Source organism: Rhinatrema bivittatum, chromosome 12 (genome assembly GCF_901001135.1).
Source record: "Rhinatrema bivittatum chromosome 12, aRhiBiv1.1, whole genome shotgun sequence".
Lineage (NCBI taxonomy): Eukaryota > Metazoa > Chordata > Amphibia > Gymnophiona > Rhinatrematidae > Rhinatrema > Rhinatrema bivittatum.
The window spans coordinates 59,514,005-59,528,386 of NC_042626.1; the positions used below are offsets into that span (position 1 = coordinate 59,514,005).

The 14,382-nt window shown below is 45.3% G+C and overlaps 1 protein-coding gene across 1 annotated transcript in view; it reads right to left on the bottom strand.

Moving 5' to 3' along the window:
• The window catches only part of KCNH4 (potassium voltage-gated channel subfamily H member 4), a 305,039-nt gene that overhangs the window by 98,629 nt on the left and 192,028 nt on the right, over positions 1 to 14,382 (bottom strand). Inside the window, exons 4-7 of the mRNA XM_029572244.1 lie at positions 13,911 to 14,038; positions 10,385 to 10,628; positions 7,478 to 7,635; positions 303 to 510 (exon numbers count right to left, since the gene is read on the bottom strand). Coding sequence (XP_029428104.1) covers positions 303 to 510; positions 7,478 to 7,635; positions 10,385 to 10,628; positions 13,911 to 14,038 — 738 coding nt within the window. The remainder of the gene's footprint in view (positions 1 to 302; positions 511 to 7,477; positions 7,636 to 10,384; positions 10,629 to 13,910; positions 14,039 to 14,382) is intronic.

Here is a 14,382-nt window from a genome sequence, read left to right on the forward strand (position 1 = left end):
CTTTCCCTTTTGATATGTTGTGAGCAGTGCTTGAATCCAGCTTTTTTTTTTTTTTACAATGGTTCCCAAAACACCACAAACTTTAACTTAGGAATAAGAATGAGAACTTCTGAAAAGGGCACACTGCATCCAGAAAGCCCAACTGCCAGCTTTGATAAGCACCATATTTTCAGACACCGGAAACTGGTACAATTGCACATTTCTGGCAGCTGAAGCAGCGTTCTGAAGATTTCAGTGCAAGCAGCAGAAAGTCGTGACTTACAGGGTACAGGGCATCCGACAGCTCCTCCCTACTCACTCACCAATGTCCCAAGTGACTGGATCATTGCTCTCCATTTCCTTCCGGCCAATCACATACCAGATGCAGGCCATCCAGTGAGCGAGGAGGGCAAACATGGACATGAGCAGTGTGAGCACCATGGCACTGTACTGGGAGTAACGGTCCAGCTTCTGCAGGAGCCTCAGCAGCCTCAGGAGCCTTACTGTCTTCAGAAGGTGCACCAGGGAAGTCTGCGAGGGTGAGAAAAGGAAAAAGATGAGCATGTTGATCATTTATTTATTTATTTACAACATTTTTAAACCGACATTCACATAAAATGTCAAATCAGTTTACATGGAACTCGAGTAACTTAACACGGAAGCAGAGGCAAAGTTACAATAAACAGGGGGAGCTAACTTGGAAGTGGAATGAATCAGAAAAGATTGAGATAAAGTGGTATAGCAGTAGGAGATGACTCGCTAGGACATAGTTCGGTTAATTATATACAGAGGTTATATAGCAAAGGGGATTATACACCAGGCTTATGTAACAGAGGGTGTGAAAACAGGATTATCTACAATTCAGAGGGAAGGAGACTTAGGAGGGCTGGGGGAGAGGGGGTTTATATACAAGGTAAGCAGGACAGAGTACTTGAGGATGGCAGGGGGGAGAGAGGGAAACTAAGGGGGGGAGGGGAGGTGAAAAGGTGGAGTGGGGGGTTATCATAATGAAGGGTAAGGAGGATGTGGCTTCATCCTGAGGGATGTGGCTAAGAAAAGGCTAAGTGAAGGCTGGTTTAAATAGCCAGGTTTTTAGGGGTTTTTTAAAAATGTTTGAGTACAGTGTTCTAGGCATAGATCTGGAGGCATGGAGTTCCATAACTTAGGGCCTGCTAAGGAAAAGGCCCGTTCCTTGGTGGAATAGCTTGGGGGATGGTGTGTGGATGGATCCTTTGTAAGCAGATCTGGTGGGTCTGTTAGGTGTACTATATTGTAAAGAGTCATTTAGCCAGTGAGTGTGCTGATTGTGCAGGGACTTGTGGATGATAGTGAGGCTCTTGTGGATTATTCTGAAGTGGATAGAGAGCCAGTGTAGGTCCTTGAGGATAGGGGTAATGTGCTCCTTTTTGCGGGTATTAGTGAGGATTCTGGCTGCTGTGTTTTGAAGCATTTGGAGAGGTTTAATGGTATTCTTAGGGAGGCCTAGAAGGAGGGAGTTGCAGTAGTGGATTTTTGAGAACAGTGTGGTTTGGAGGACAGCACGAAAGTCGTTGAAGTGGAGGAGGGGTTTTAATTTCTTTAGAACTTGAAGTTTAAAGAAGCCATCTTTTATAGTAGTGTTAATGAATTTTTTTAGGTTCAACTTATAGTCCAGAGTGACACCTAGGTCCTTTACTTGTTGGGCGGTCGATGTGGTCAAAGTGATCGAGATGGGGGTGGAGGGATGATTTTGGTCAGGGGAGATGATGAGTAGTTCCATTTTTGCTGGGTTGAGGGCAAGATTGAGGTTGGTAAGGAGCATGTTAATCGAGTTGAGGCAGTGGTCCCAGGTCCTAAGTGACTTGGTAATAGATTTGGTTATGGGGATGAGAATTTGGACATCGTCCGCATATATATAGTGGGTAAGGTCTAGATTAGATAGGAGTTGGCAGAGGGGGAGGAGGTAAATATTGAAGAATGTAGGGGAGAGAGATGAACTTTGAGGGACTCCTCAGGTTAGATTTACGGGGGTGGATTCTTCATTACCAATTCTAACCTTATAGTGTCTCTCGTTAAGGAAGGACTGAAACCAGCGGTGGGCGATTCCTGATATGCCTATTTCTGTGAGGTGATTTAGGAGTATGTTGTGATTGATAGTGTCAAAAGCTGATGATATGTCCAATAATGCGAGGATGAATGATTGGCCTTTATCTAGTCCCTTGATGATGGTGTCAGAGAGGGATATTAGGAGTTTTTCTGTGTTAAAGAATTTCCGGAATCCAAATTGGGAGGGGTAGAGGACATTTTGTTTTTCTAAAAAGTTGGTCAGTTGGTTGTTGACTACCCTTTCCAGGAGTTTAGCTATAAATGGAAGGTTTGATATCGGGCGAAAGTTGGTGACGTCTCCGGGGTCCAGGTTGGGTTTCTTAAATAGGGGTTTGAGGGTAGCTTGTTTCAGAGCTTTTGGGACATGTCCGAGGGAGAGGGAGCAGTTAATAATTTCGGCTAGGGGTTTAGCAATTAGATTTGGTATGGTCAGGAGTAATTTAGTGGGGATCGGGTCGGATGGGTGTGATGAAGGCTTCATTTTCTTTAGGAGGGTTTCAATTTCAAGTGAGGATGTAGACTCGAACGAGTTAAAGGAGGATCCAGTTAGATTAGGGTTGGTGTTGGGGAGAGGGGAGGAAGAATTGAACTGTATCAGGAGCTTGGAGATTTTGTTCTGGAAGAAGGCTGCAAGTTCATCACATTTGCTTTTGGCTTCATTTTCAGAGATGGGAGGCGAGGGAGTCTTAATGAGGTCAGAAACAAATGAAAAGAGGGCCTTGGCATCACATTGGAAATGATGGATTTTGAGGGCATAGAAGGCTCTTTTTGTTATGAGAATAGTTGTTCTGTAGGTGTGGAGGGAAGTTTTGTATGATGCCTGTAGGGCACCAGAAGGGTCCTTGCGCCATTTCTTTTCTTTAGATCTTAGTTCCTGTTTTAGTTTTTTTAGTACAGGAGTGTACCAAGGTTTTTTAGTGTTAAGGGCGGGGGTTTAATTCTTTGGTCATTAGTGGGCAGATTTTATTGGCGATATCATTGGTTATTGTGTTCCATGAGGACAGGGCTGATTCGGCATTAGAAAGGTCTAGGTTATTGATATCATTGGTGAGGTGGAAGATTAGGTCATCCTGGGAGCAGTGTATGGATAAAGAAAAAATCCTATGTTAATGTTTGAGAGAAAAACTTACATAACTTTTAAATATCAAAGAAATGCCTAGCCACAAATTTCCAGCATATACTTGTCTTTTAAACTATAGAGGCATTTTAAATCATGGACTATTTTTTGCTTCAAGAAAAACTTTCAATTGTTCAACTGAAAAAAATATATATATTTCTGGGCCCTTTTTTAAAACACACTTGCAGGGAAATTTTAACAAGAAGGAAAAACCTAAATCAAGCGCAGCTTGACGTAGAGTTAAAAAACTCCTACGCTTTGCTTGCGTTATAGGGGCCAGATCTGGAAAAATCTTTATTGTTGGATCCATAAATGATACTGGAAATACTTTTTCATAATTACTTGTATATCCATCAGAGTTATAAACGATACTAGTAATGTAGTTCTATCCATTATTTCAATGGATGAGCTTTCTAAGATTTCAGTCAAATTTTCTTGTAAATTCGGTTTAGTCTTTGGTGGTCCAGATTTAAACAGAAAATAGCATTTATTGATAGAGGGCATATTTTCTTGTGAGAAACCCAATGATTTTTGAAGAAAAGCCTTTAAAGTTGTAAATGGTATTTCTCCCAATACCTTGGGAAAATTTAATATCCTGATATTTAAGTGTCTATTACAATTTTCCAAAGTCTCCAGCCTTCTATCTGTTGCAGCTTTAAATTTCATATTTTCCTTATCTTTTCCCTCCAGGACTGAAACCTTATGCTGTAAAACATTTACTTGAGATTGTATTTCCGTAGTTACTGAATCACTCTGGCGGATTGAATGGTCCATTTTAGTATTTAAAGTATTAACAGCTTTCATTAGTCCAGCCATTAAATCCCATATAGTATCAAGCATTACTACTTCAGGACGAGTTGGTATTACTAGGGGAGTAAACTCGGGGGGTTTTTCTCGCAGTAATTGCAGGTTTGCTGCGAGTGGTATCCCCCCCACCGCCCCTATCTCTACCCGTGTACCTGATGTTCCAGCGTTGTTGTTGTTTGTCACTTCTTCCAGTGCAATTTCTCCTTGCTCTGGAGTTCCGGCCAATGATTTTCCCTCTGCTAATGACCTCGATGTAGTACTTTCAAATTGTGGTACCGGGTGGGAAAAGGCTCCATCTCTAAAAGTAGGTGCTTGTCTGAGATCTGGACTCAACGATGTCTCCTCCGGTAACAGTGGTCCTCTCTCACCAACTGTTACAATGGGCTCCTCAACTCGTGGGCTTTCTGCTGGAAAACTCAAAAAGCGTGTGATTTCCTGCTGCATTATTGGTGAAGGTAGCGGTACGCTTGGGTACACACGTACCTTCCCTTTTCGCTTTGCTGGCATCTAAAGAGGATAAAGTCAAATAACAAAAAGCAGGAAGTTACTCACTCTGAGTTGTGCTTTCGGCCATCTTGGATTTACTCTATCCTTTCCCTTAAGGTTGCGATGAGACCAGCACAGAAGTTCCTCCTCCTAAGCCGAACTAAGTCCGGACGAAGCCGGACAAAGCCGTGCGCACCCCTTAGGTGCGCACGGCTTTGGTGGTGCGCCGGCGGCGGTGGTGCGCCGCTGCCTCGTTGGTTTTCTTCTCGCGGCTCTTCCCTCTCAGTCACATCAGCTGGGCAAGATGTTCCGGTGCAGGAAGTCGGACCAGCAGCCTGGTCTCGCGCTCTCCTCAAGCGCCGCCGCGTCGGTTTTCTTCTCGCGGCTCCTCCCTCTCAGTCACGTCAGCTGGGCAAGATGTTCCGGTGCAGGAAGTCGGACCAGCAGCCTGGTCTCGCGCTCTCCTCAAGCGCCGCTGCGTCGGTTTTCTTCTCGCGGCTCCTCCCTCTCAGTCACGTCAGCTGGGCAAGATGTTCCGGTGCAGGAAGTCGGACCAGCAGCCTGGTCTCGCGCTCTCCTCAAGCGCCGCCGCGTCGGTTTTCTTCTCGCGGCTCCTCCCTCTCAGTCACGTCAGCTGGGCTAGATGTTCCGGTGCAGGAAGTCGGACCAGCAGCGTGGTCTCTCGCTCTCCTCAAGCGCCGCCACGTCGGTTTTCTTCTCGCGGCTCCTCCCTCTCAGTCACGTCAGCTGGGCAAGATGTTCCGGTGCAGGAAGTCGGACCAGCAGCCTGGTCTCGCGCTCTCCTCAAGCGCCGCCGCATCGGTTTTCTTCTCGCGGCTCCTCCCTCTCAGTCACGTCAGCTGGGCAAGATGTTCCGGTGCAGGAAGTCGGACCAGCAGCCTGGTCTCGCGCTCTCCTCAAGCGCCTCCGCGTCTGTTTTCTTCTCGCGGCTCCTCCCTCTCAGTCACGTCAGCTGGGCAAGATATTCCGGTGCAGGAAGTCGGACCAGCAGCCTGGTCTCGCGCTCTCCTCAAGCGCTGCCGCGTCGGTTTTCTTCTCGCGGCTCCTCCCTCTCAGTCACGTCAGCTGGGCAAGATGTTCCGGTGCAGGAAGTCGGACCAGCAGCCTGGTCTCGCGCTCTCCTCAAGCGCCGCCGCATCGGTTTTCTTCTCGCGGCTCCTCCCTCTCAGTCACGTCAGCTGGGCAAGATGTTCCGGTGCAGGAAGTCGGACCAGCAGCCTGGTCTCGCACTCTCCTCAAGCGCCGCCGCGTCGGTTTTCTTCTCGCGGCTCCTCCCTCTCAGTCACATCAGCTGGGCAAGATGTTCCGGTGCAGGAAGTCGGACCAGCAGCCTGGTCTCGCGCCAGAATACGTTTTAAAAAGTGTTAAAAACACATCTGTGTATTCTGGCCTTTGATTTGGAGATTTCTATATTTATTTATTTAAAATCTTTTCTATACCGTCGTTAAGTTATATACCATCAAAATGTTTACAGAAAGGCACATATACAATTATGGGGATTGTATATATTAATACTATCTATAAAAGTGCTATTAAAGTCCGGTAACATAGTTTCATAATAAAGACTAGTTGATGAAAGTTATAAATATTGTCCTTTTTTTTTTACATGTTTATGCATAGCTGTATATTTTACTAATGTTAATGGTGCAATAAAATAACAAAATTGCACATATTAAGTTAAGTGCTGTGTGCTGGTGTTCTGCTGCCTGTATTCATTACTCTCCTAAACTCCGTTTTCTCTAACAAATGCTTGTTTAAAAAGCCAGGTTTTTAAACTCTATTTAAAAAGTTTATAATCTCTCTGTAGTCCAATCTCCAGAGGCATGGTATTCCCTAATATGGGTCCGGCTAAGGATAGCGCCTGTTGTCTGACTTGGGTCAGTCTTGCTGTTTTAACAGAAGGGATGGTTAGCAGGGCTTTGTTAGCAGATCTCAGGTTTCTATGTGGGTCATTTACACGCAGGGCTGTGTTCAGCCATTCTGCTTTTTCGTCGTGAATTAATTTATGTATAGTGCATAAGAATTGCCAGGCCTTGGATTTGTTCATGTTTATGGAAGAGCTGTATTCATTAAGGTCTCTGTTAAGCAGCTATTAGTAAATGTTGTCGGTGATGTATGTTCATGTATCGCAATTTCTATGTATATTTTTATGGAATCTGCCTTGAAATGGCTATCTGTGATAAGCGCAGACAATACGTTTTAATACATTCAAATTTCATTCAGTATGTTGGCAGTTATTCAGAATTTGCTGATTACTACTTCTTCACCCTGGATAAATTCCATTCTATGAACTTGTACCCCCATCTGTACTCTTCGTCTCTAACGGAGATGGGACCTCCCACTGGGTTATGATTTAGTAGAAACCTGTGAGAGGGCCTTGCCCTATGGAATTCCTTGCCCATGTCCAATTGCAACATAAAGAGAACCAAGGCATTCAAAAAAGCTTTAAAAACCTTTTACTTTAAAGAGACATTTAATCCAGCAGGCTAAAACAGTCCAGATGACATATTTCTAGATTATTCTTGAATTTTTGGTCATGTTTTAAGTTTTTTGATGTTTGTACCAGTTGAACATGTATTTTATATATTGCACCCTGCTCCGAACTTTGGAGGATGCAGGTAATAAATATTTTAAACAAATAAAAAAATAATGAGTAAACCTTCAAAAGAGTTAGGTGTGGAAAATTAGTGCATATGCATGGCATTATTAACGTATACGAATTTTTATAAAAGTATGCACCAGATTTTGAGATTCTGCTTAAAAACAAACAAGTCTCCCAAGAGAGAATTCCCAGAGACACTGTGTGCTGCTCTTTCATTTGTTCTCAGAAAGAGTCCTTCTCGTTTTTGTACCAGGGACGCTCTGCAAAATGAGGAGGATCGGAATGCTTTGCAAAGAAAGGGAAGGCTGGGAGTAGAATCACCTGACAATGCAGTGATGGGAAGGATCTCAAAGAGCCAGGACTCTGGAATTCACACTTACCACAGTCACATTGAAGGCATACAGGAGGTCAAAGGGCAAGGCAGCAATCAGATCCACAAAGAACCAAGTGGCTAGATAGTGAAGGCAGATGGAGCGAGGGTCATACACCACTTGGCCAGACTGGCTAACGTAGGTTGTGCGAAAGTTCAGAATGATATCTGTCAAAAGAGCAGACACTTACATCACTTCTGAGCACTAAACAAAAGCATTTGTTCCTGAGGTTTTGTGCCGGTTACAAGGGACACCAAGGAGATTGCAGGCAAGGAGTTGTTAAAACAGTTTCAGTTATACCAACAGACATAGTTATGGAAGTGCTATAGGTTGAAAGAAGCCCAAACGTCTTCTGACTGCCTTATAGTCCCCACCTCCAGGGGCAAGGCATAAAAACCCCCCCACTGAGCTTTTGTAGCCAATTTTGCAGCACTAAAATATCCTGATTCCAAAATGGAGATGAGCTTAAAATTCCAGACCACGTCTGCTTTACTTTTGAAGTTGTTTAGGGTTTTTCTTCTTCGTTTTGATCAGCAGGAGGAATACTCCTGTGGCCTTGGGCAGTCCAGGGGTGGGCAGGGCCCCCTTGGATGACACAATTGGCCAGCTTGGACCTCCCCCCACCCCTCTGATGACAGGGCCCATTAGGAGCTCTGCCGAGCTTGCAGATTCAAGGCTTGCAGATCCATACAGATCCAAGGCATGCTGGATCTGCATGAACCATAGCTTCCTGCAAAGCCTACCACAAGCTCACCCTTCAACCAGCCACACAGAGGTCAACATCCAAAGGGGCTTAGATCTAAGCCTTTAACAAAACTGACACAACTTACTGGCAAAATATAACCCCCTTAGTATCACAAGGTGGCTAAATTTAGCTGAACTAATTTGGGGCAGAGCTAAGAGGCAGGAAGATAAAGCTAGGTGGCTCGTGCTGATTTTCAGTGCTAGCTGCTTGGCTGGCCAAATCGAAGCTCCGCAATTGCAGGCCTAAATTTGGCCAGCCAACTACCCTATAGGCCAAAACTAATCTTTATGCCATCCAGAGAGCATCTACATCTAATCCCAACTACTAAAGAGCGAGCCTGGGGTGCAGGATCCTCTGATTTAAAAAACCCCCCAAAACAAAACAGGGTCCCACTCCCCCCCCTTCTTAAAACAAAAAAATAAAAGTGACCTGCAGCAGTGTCCACGTCCCCTCTGCTTCTTCTGCTCCCTTCTTTGTTTTTTTTTTCTCCCAAACTGGCCTACTGTGGTGCCCACATCCTCCCCCTTCTGATCTCCACTGAAGGGATGAATCCCCGTTCAGAACTGAAGAACAGGGCCCGGCTCCTTGCACTGAGAGTGTAGGGAATAAATGAGTACTAAGAACTAGCTGTCAGCACTTACAGGCCGATGCAATATCCAGGCGGGAAAAATGGGTGCTCATGATTTCCTAACGCACACCCATCCACCTCGCCCGGGCCCCGCGATGCAGCAGGCTAACGAGCCGCTGCGACAAAAAGCAGGCACCAGGGGGAAATGGTGCGTCCCTAGCACCTCCTCGGGAGCCCAGGAGAAGCGGACGTGCGCAGGTTAGGAAAACAGACGCTCTATTTCACAGGCGTCCCTTTTCCTAACTGACCACGGTCAAGGCATTTTTAAAATGTTATTTATTTATTTTTCTCACGTTGTTGCTCCCTGTAGTTGGCTCAGACTCAACACTGCCACGATATCAAGTCGGAGGAACCAAAGAAAAGTGATATTATTTTCTGCTTTTCAGTTCAACTTTTGGGGCTCCTCAAGACTTAATGCCAGCTCCGGAGCTGGTGTCGATTTTTGAGAGTTTAAAACGTGCGCCTCGGGCGAACATTTATTTATTTTTTTTACATAAGGGGAGAACAGCTCACATCCTCATTAACACGGCATTTGCATGCGATGAGTGCTATTAGCTACGCGCTGGCCTGGGCGTGCGTTTGGGACGCGCCGATCCCCTGGTTATAAATCCAGGGGTCGTGTCCAGCCGTGGGTTTAACCTGTGCGCTAGCCGGGGTCCAGGGTATTAGTATTTCAGTCCAGGCAGGAGGAGCTGTGCCTGTGTCCTCCTCCTGCCTCAGTGAAAGGGGGATTGGGAGTAGGGGAGAGATGGGTGTAGCCTTGGTCAATTAAAAAAAAAAAAAAAAAAAAGAAATCAGGATGGGGTCTGGGCACTAGTGCAGGTCAGTTTCTCTCTTTTCTTGCTTAAGAAAAAGGGATCAGGAGCGACTTAAGGCTTTTAAAAAATAGTTTGAGAGTGTGGAAGGAAAGAAGAGCCTTTTTATTTTTTCTTTTGAAGAGAACTTAGCCAGTTAGTTCCTAATTTTCAGCATTAATTGGCTAAGTTTAGCTGGGGGCCCTAGCCAAAAGTAAAAATCTTGCTGGTCGCATTTTGCCCGGCTAGATTTAGGCGATTATTCAGCTGGACACCTACCTGGTTAGGCTTACCTAAAGAACCTGCTTAAATTAGCTCAATATCTTATGAGCTCGGCGGGTTTTCTTTTCTTTTTTTTTGGGGGTATGGACCTCTAAAAGCAGGCGCTCTCAAGCAAGTCCTCAGGACACACCTAGCCCGACTGGTTAGTTGTCCCCTGAGGACTGGCTTGAGAGCGCCTGCTCTAAACGTTGCTGCTGATGCTCCCCCCTCCCAGGAGATGGATCATTGCTTCTGCAGCCTCCCCAGCCTCTGCTGGCCCAGAAAGCCGCGAGTCAGGCCTGGGAGCAATCAGAATTTCACATTCGGTAAAAAACAAACGTTGCGGTGCGAGAGTTAAATGGTTAACAAAAGCAACAGCAGATTTTCATTGACCTCCTTGTACTCGCGCCAGCCTCCTCCCCTCCCCATCCCCGCCTTGGCTGCTGTTTCCGGTTCACGGTTTGGGCCACGGAAGGGCCGCTCCTTACCCAGGATGAACAGCATCTCCACCACGATGTCGCTGACAATGGTGCTCCGCGCAGCCGAGACGCTCTCGTCCTTGTTCGTGAAGCAGACATTGTAGGGAACGGTGACGGCCACGTAGAAGGTGGCCAGCAGGATCAGCCAGTCCCACAGGGCCTTGGAGACGCTGTAGTGCAGCAGGATGAAACAGGACTTCTGAACGGAGGCCACCTTGTACTCTGGCACGGACGACTTACTTTCAAACACATTCTGAAACAAGAGAAAGGGAAATGGGAGAATAAGAAACAACTGGCTTTGTCTTCTCAGATGAAAAAAAGTCACCTTATGAAGGGCTAAGGAGTGTAGAGGCATTTCTTAATTTCAAATTCTACTGCACTGGGCAGCAAGATTAACTGCTTGAGAGCTTGGACAGACTTACAGCCTCCCGTCCCTGACGTTCCCTTGAATCCTATCAAATTGGGCAGCATGATAGGTTTTTCTTTTCTTAGGAAACCGGGGCCCAGCAGCTTCCTCCTGCTTATTTGGACTTCCAGCCCAGTTGGCCTGGGATATGAAACCATGAGCCTGCGCTTGCAACTCCCCGGGGATTTTTTTGCCCTTTTTTTTTTTTCTTTTCTTTTTTTTATATCCCTGGTGCGAAGGTAGCGGACTGCACGCGTCATGTAGATAGAATTTTAGACAGTGCTGGGGAGGAGCCGGCTGTCGTGGTACATGTGGGCACCAACGACATAGGAAAATGTGGGAGGGAGGTTCTGGAAGCCAAATTTAGGCTCTTAAGTAGAAAGCTGAAATCCAGAACCTCCAGGGCAGCATTCTCTGAAATGCTCCCTGTTCCACGGGCAGTTCCCCAGAGGCAGGCAGAGCTCCGGAGTCTCAATGCAAGGATGAGACGATGGTGCAAAGAAGAAGGATTCAGTTTTGTAGGAACTGGGGAACCTTTTGGGGAAGGGGGAGTCTGTTCTGAAGGGATGGGCTCCACCTTAACCAGGGTGGAACCAGACTGCTGGTGCTAACCTTTAAAAAGGAGATAGAGCAGCTTTTAAACTAGAACAAGGTTTGGAGGAGGTATCTTCAAAGGATACTAATGACGCATTAGAATTAGGGCATCCCAACAGTGAGATTCCTATAATAAGAAAACTAGTCTAAGTGCCTGTGTTAGATAGATAGATGATAGAGGTGTTTAAAATCATGAGAGGTCTAGAACGGGTAAATGTGAATCGGTTATTTACTCTTTCGGATAGTAGAAAGACTAGGGGGCACTCCATGAAGTTAGCAAGTAGCACATTTAAAAACTAATCGGAGAAAGTTCTTTTTCACTCAACTACAATTAAACTCTGGAATTTGTTGCCAGAGGATGTGGTTAGTGCAGTTAGTATAGCTGTGTTTAAAAAAGGATTGGATAAGTTCTTGGAGAAGTCCATTACCTGCTATTAATTAAGATGACTTAGAAAATAGCCACTGCTATTACTAGCATCATTAGCGTGGAATAGACTTAGTTTTTGGGTACTTGCCAGGTTTTTACGGCTTGGATTGGCCACTGTTGGGAACAGGATGCTGGGCTTGATGGACCCTTGGTCTGACCCAGTATGGCATGATCTTAGGTTCTTATCTCCTTTTAATTTGGCCCACTGTTGTTCTACCGTCTTCTAGTTCTTCCTCCAGGACCATCCCCATTTTGACAAAGTCAGTATTTTTGAAATTCAAAACTTGGGTCTTCATGCGACTTCTCTGTATCTTATTTGCGATATCAGACCACACTGTCTGATGATCACTGGTGCTCAGGTGGGCACCTTCCCGGACATGAAATACATTTCCCCCATTTGTGAGCACTAGTTTGAGTATCACACCCTCCAGTGTGGGCTCCATTACCATAATCCCTTGAAGGGCATCCACTCTCTCTTCACTCCTCTCCCTCCTTCCTATCAATCTGAAAATACAAAGGAGCAGGAGGAAACTGCTAGGGCAAAAAAAGGAAAAAAAAACTCATGACAGGGGGAATCTATGCACCTAAAAGTTAAATTGGATGTGGAGAGGCAGGGACCAAGGCTGAAGGTTCACCTAGTGTGCCTAACACCTTTGCACTAACCCTGCCAAAAGCACAAAGCCCTTACACCATGCTCGTGCCAGCCTATACTGGCCAGAGGGAAGAAGAGGCCTGAAGCTGCACTTTCATGGGCTCAGACAGGTTAGAAGAAAGTAGAAGCATGCTTGCAAGGTAGAGGAGTGTTTGCATTGGCTCACATGGGCCATAAGAAGGAGGAGCATGCTGTGGTCAATATGGAAAAATAAAGGGGGCCCATCCTCAAATGTTTGCCCAAGATCCCTTGTGGTTAAAGCAGCCATGAGGACTCCATACTATTAGAGATAACCTTCATGGTAGGACATCACTGGAGAGGGTGTTAGAAAATGGGAGCAAAGCTTCTATTCAACTAGCACCTGCTCTTCTGTATAAAAATTAATGCAAAGCCTGCCCTTGAAAGTAGAGAGGCAGGGTAAGAGGAATAAAAGTATTGTTTAAGCATCTTATTGAGAATGGATGCTAATGGGCTGTTTTTCTTACTGTTTGCTACATTTGCTATCTCAAAATAAATGGAATCCCTTGGAGACAGCAACTGCTCGTGTGGGTGAAATTATTCTTAGTGATAGGAATAGTAGAATGTTTCCTCTCTGTTCATTTTGAATCACTGGATAAAAATTTTTGAGGCAGATATTCAGCACCACTTAGCTGGATAAGTTCCGACTTATCCACCTCAGTGGCATGGTTTAACTATTCGGCCATGGTCAGCTAAGTATTTATCTGGCTAAGTGATGGAAGGAGCATGGCTGTAACAGGGAGGAGTTGAGTTAGATGGATAACTCTGATATTCAGAGTTAGCCAGATAATGTATTTGGCTAACTCTGGCCTGCCCAGACACCCGTCCTAAAGTTAATTGGATAAACTTATCCAGAATGGGGAAAAAAGCCTTAGTAAATCAGACCCACATTCCAAACACAGCTCTTGAAAGGATTGACCTGATTTTTGCATGCCACCGTAGTGATCACAACACTTGTTGAGCATGACCAGCAAACAAATACCATAATTTCAATAAGATAATTGGTGTTGCTGCCAATATCGTCACATCTAGAGTAAATGAGATGAGTCATCCTCTGGCACTATATCTACTTTTTGCATACTTTTTGCATACTTTTGTGACAGTGCTCCAGAAGATCCCAAGAAAAGTCATTATTTTGTAAGTCTTGGAAAAACGCTCCTCTGTCATTCTCGTGCATCTGGAAGGTCATGCGCACCAACATCCAACTGGTGATGTCACATGTAGCCCTCCTGCCACACGGTCCCTCCCAGAGGGATGCCAGGCATGACAGAGAAGCAGCCTAAAGAGTTGCACAACTGATGGCAGCGAAAGGATTCACTTCATGCCGAGGAAGGATAAATCCTTGCCAAGAGGGCAAGTTAACGCCACAATTTCCGGCTCAAAAACTTCTATTAAGAAAGAAAACACAGTGGAAACATTTGCAAATGCATGGGCTCACACTGTTTATGTTCATCTGGCGCTTCCTCTTTCCGGAGACCTGGTTGCTGAGGTGATACAAAACTCTTCGGCTTTGTCTGCGGGCTGCACTGAAGTGGGAGCTCCCAGCCTTTTTACTTCTGTGCTTTTCTTAAAAGTGAAGAAGAAAAATACATGTTAGATACGAAATGAAAGCAATACCTGCTGTGTACTGTGCCGTCTTTTAATAGTGCATGAAGAGCCACGTCCTCGGCCCATCATTGTTCTGGCAGTTCTTGACGTTATCCTTCTGCAACTCCTGGGAGCAGAGTTTTGCTGAAACTCCAGAAAAGTAGTGAAATGCTGCTCTCCTGTTCCTCAAGCCATGTGGAGAGGAGGGATAAGGAACAAGAAAACACTATGCAGTGCTTCTAAGAAACAGGTAGACTTATGGAAAAAATGTTACATTTAGGAAATAAAACAAATGCATTGGAAAAGAACTATACCTTATTCCA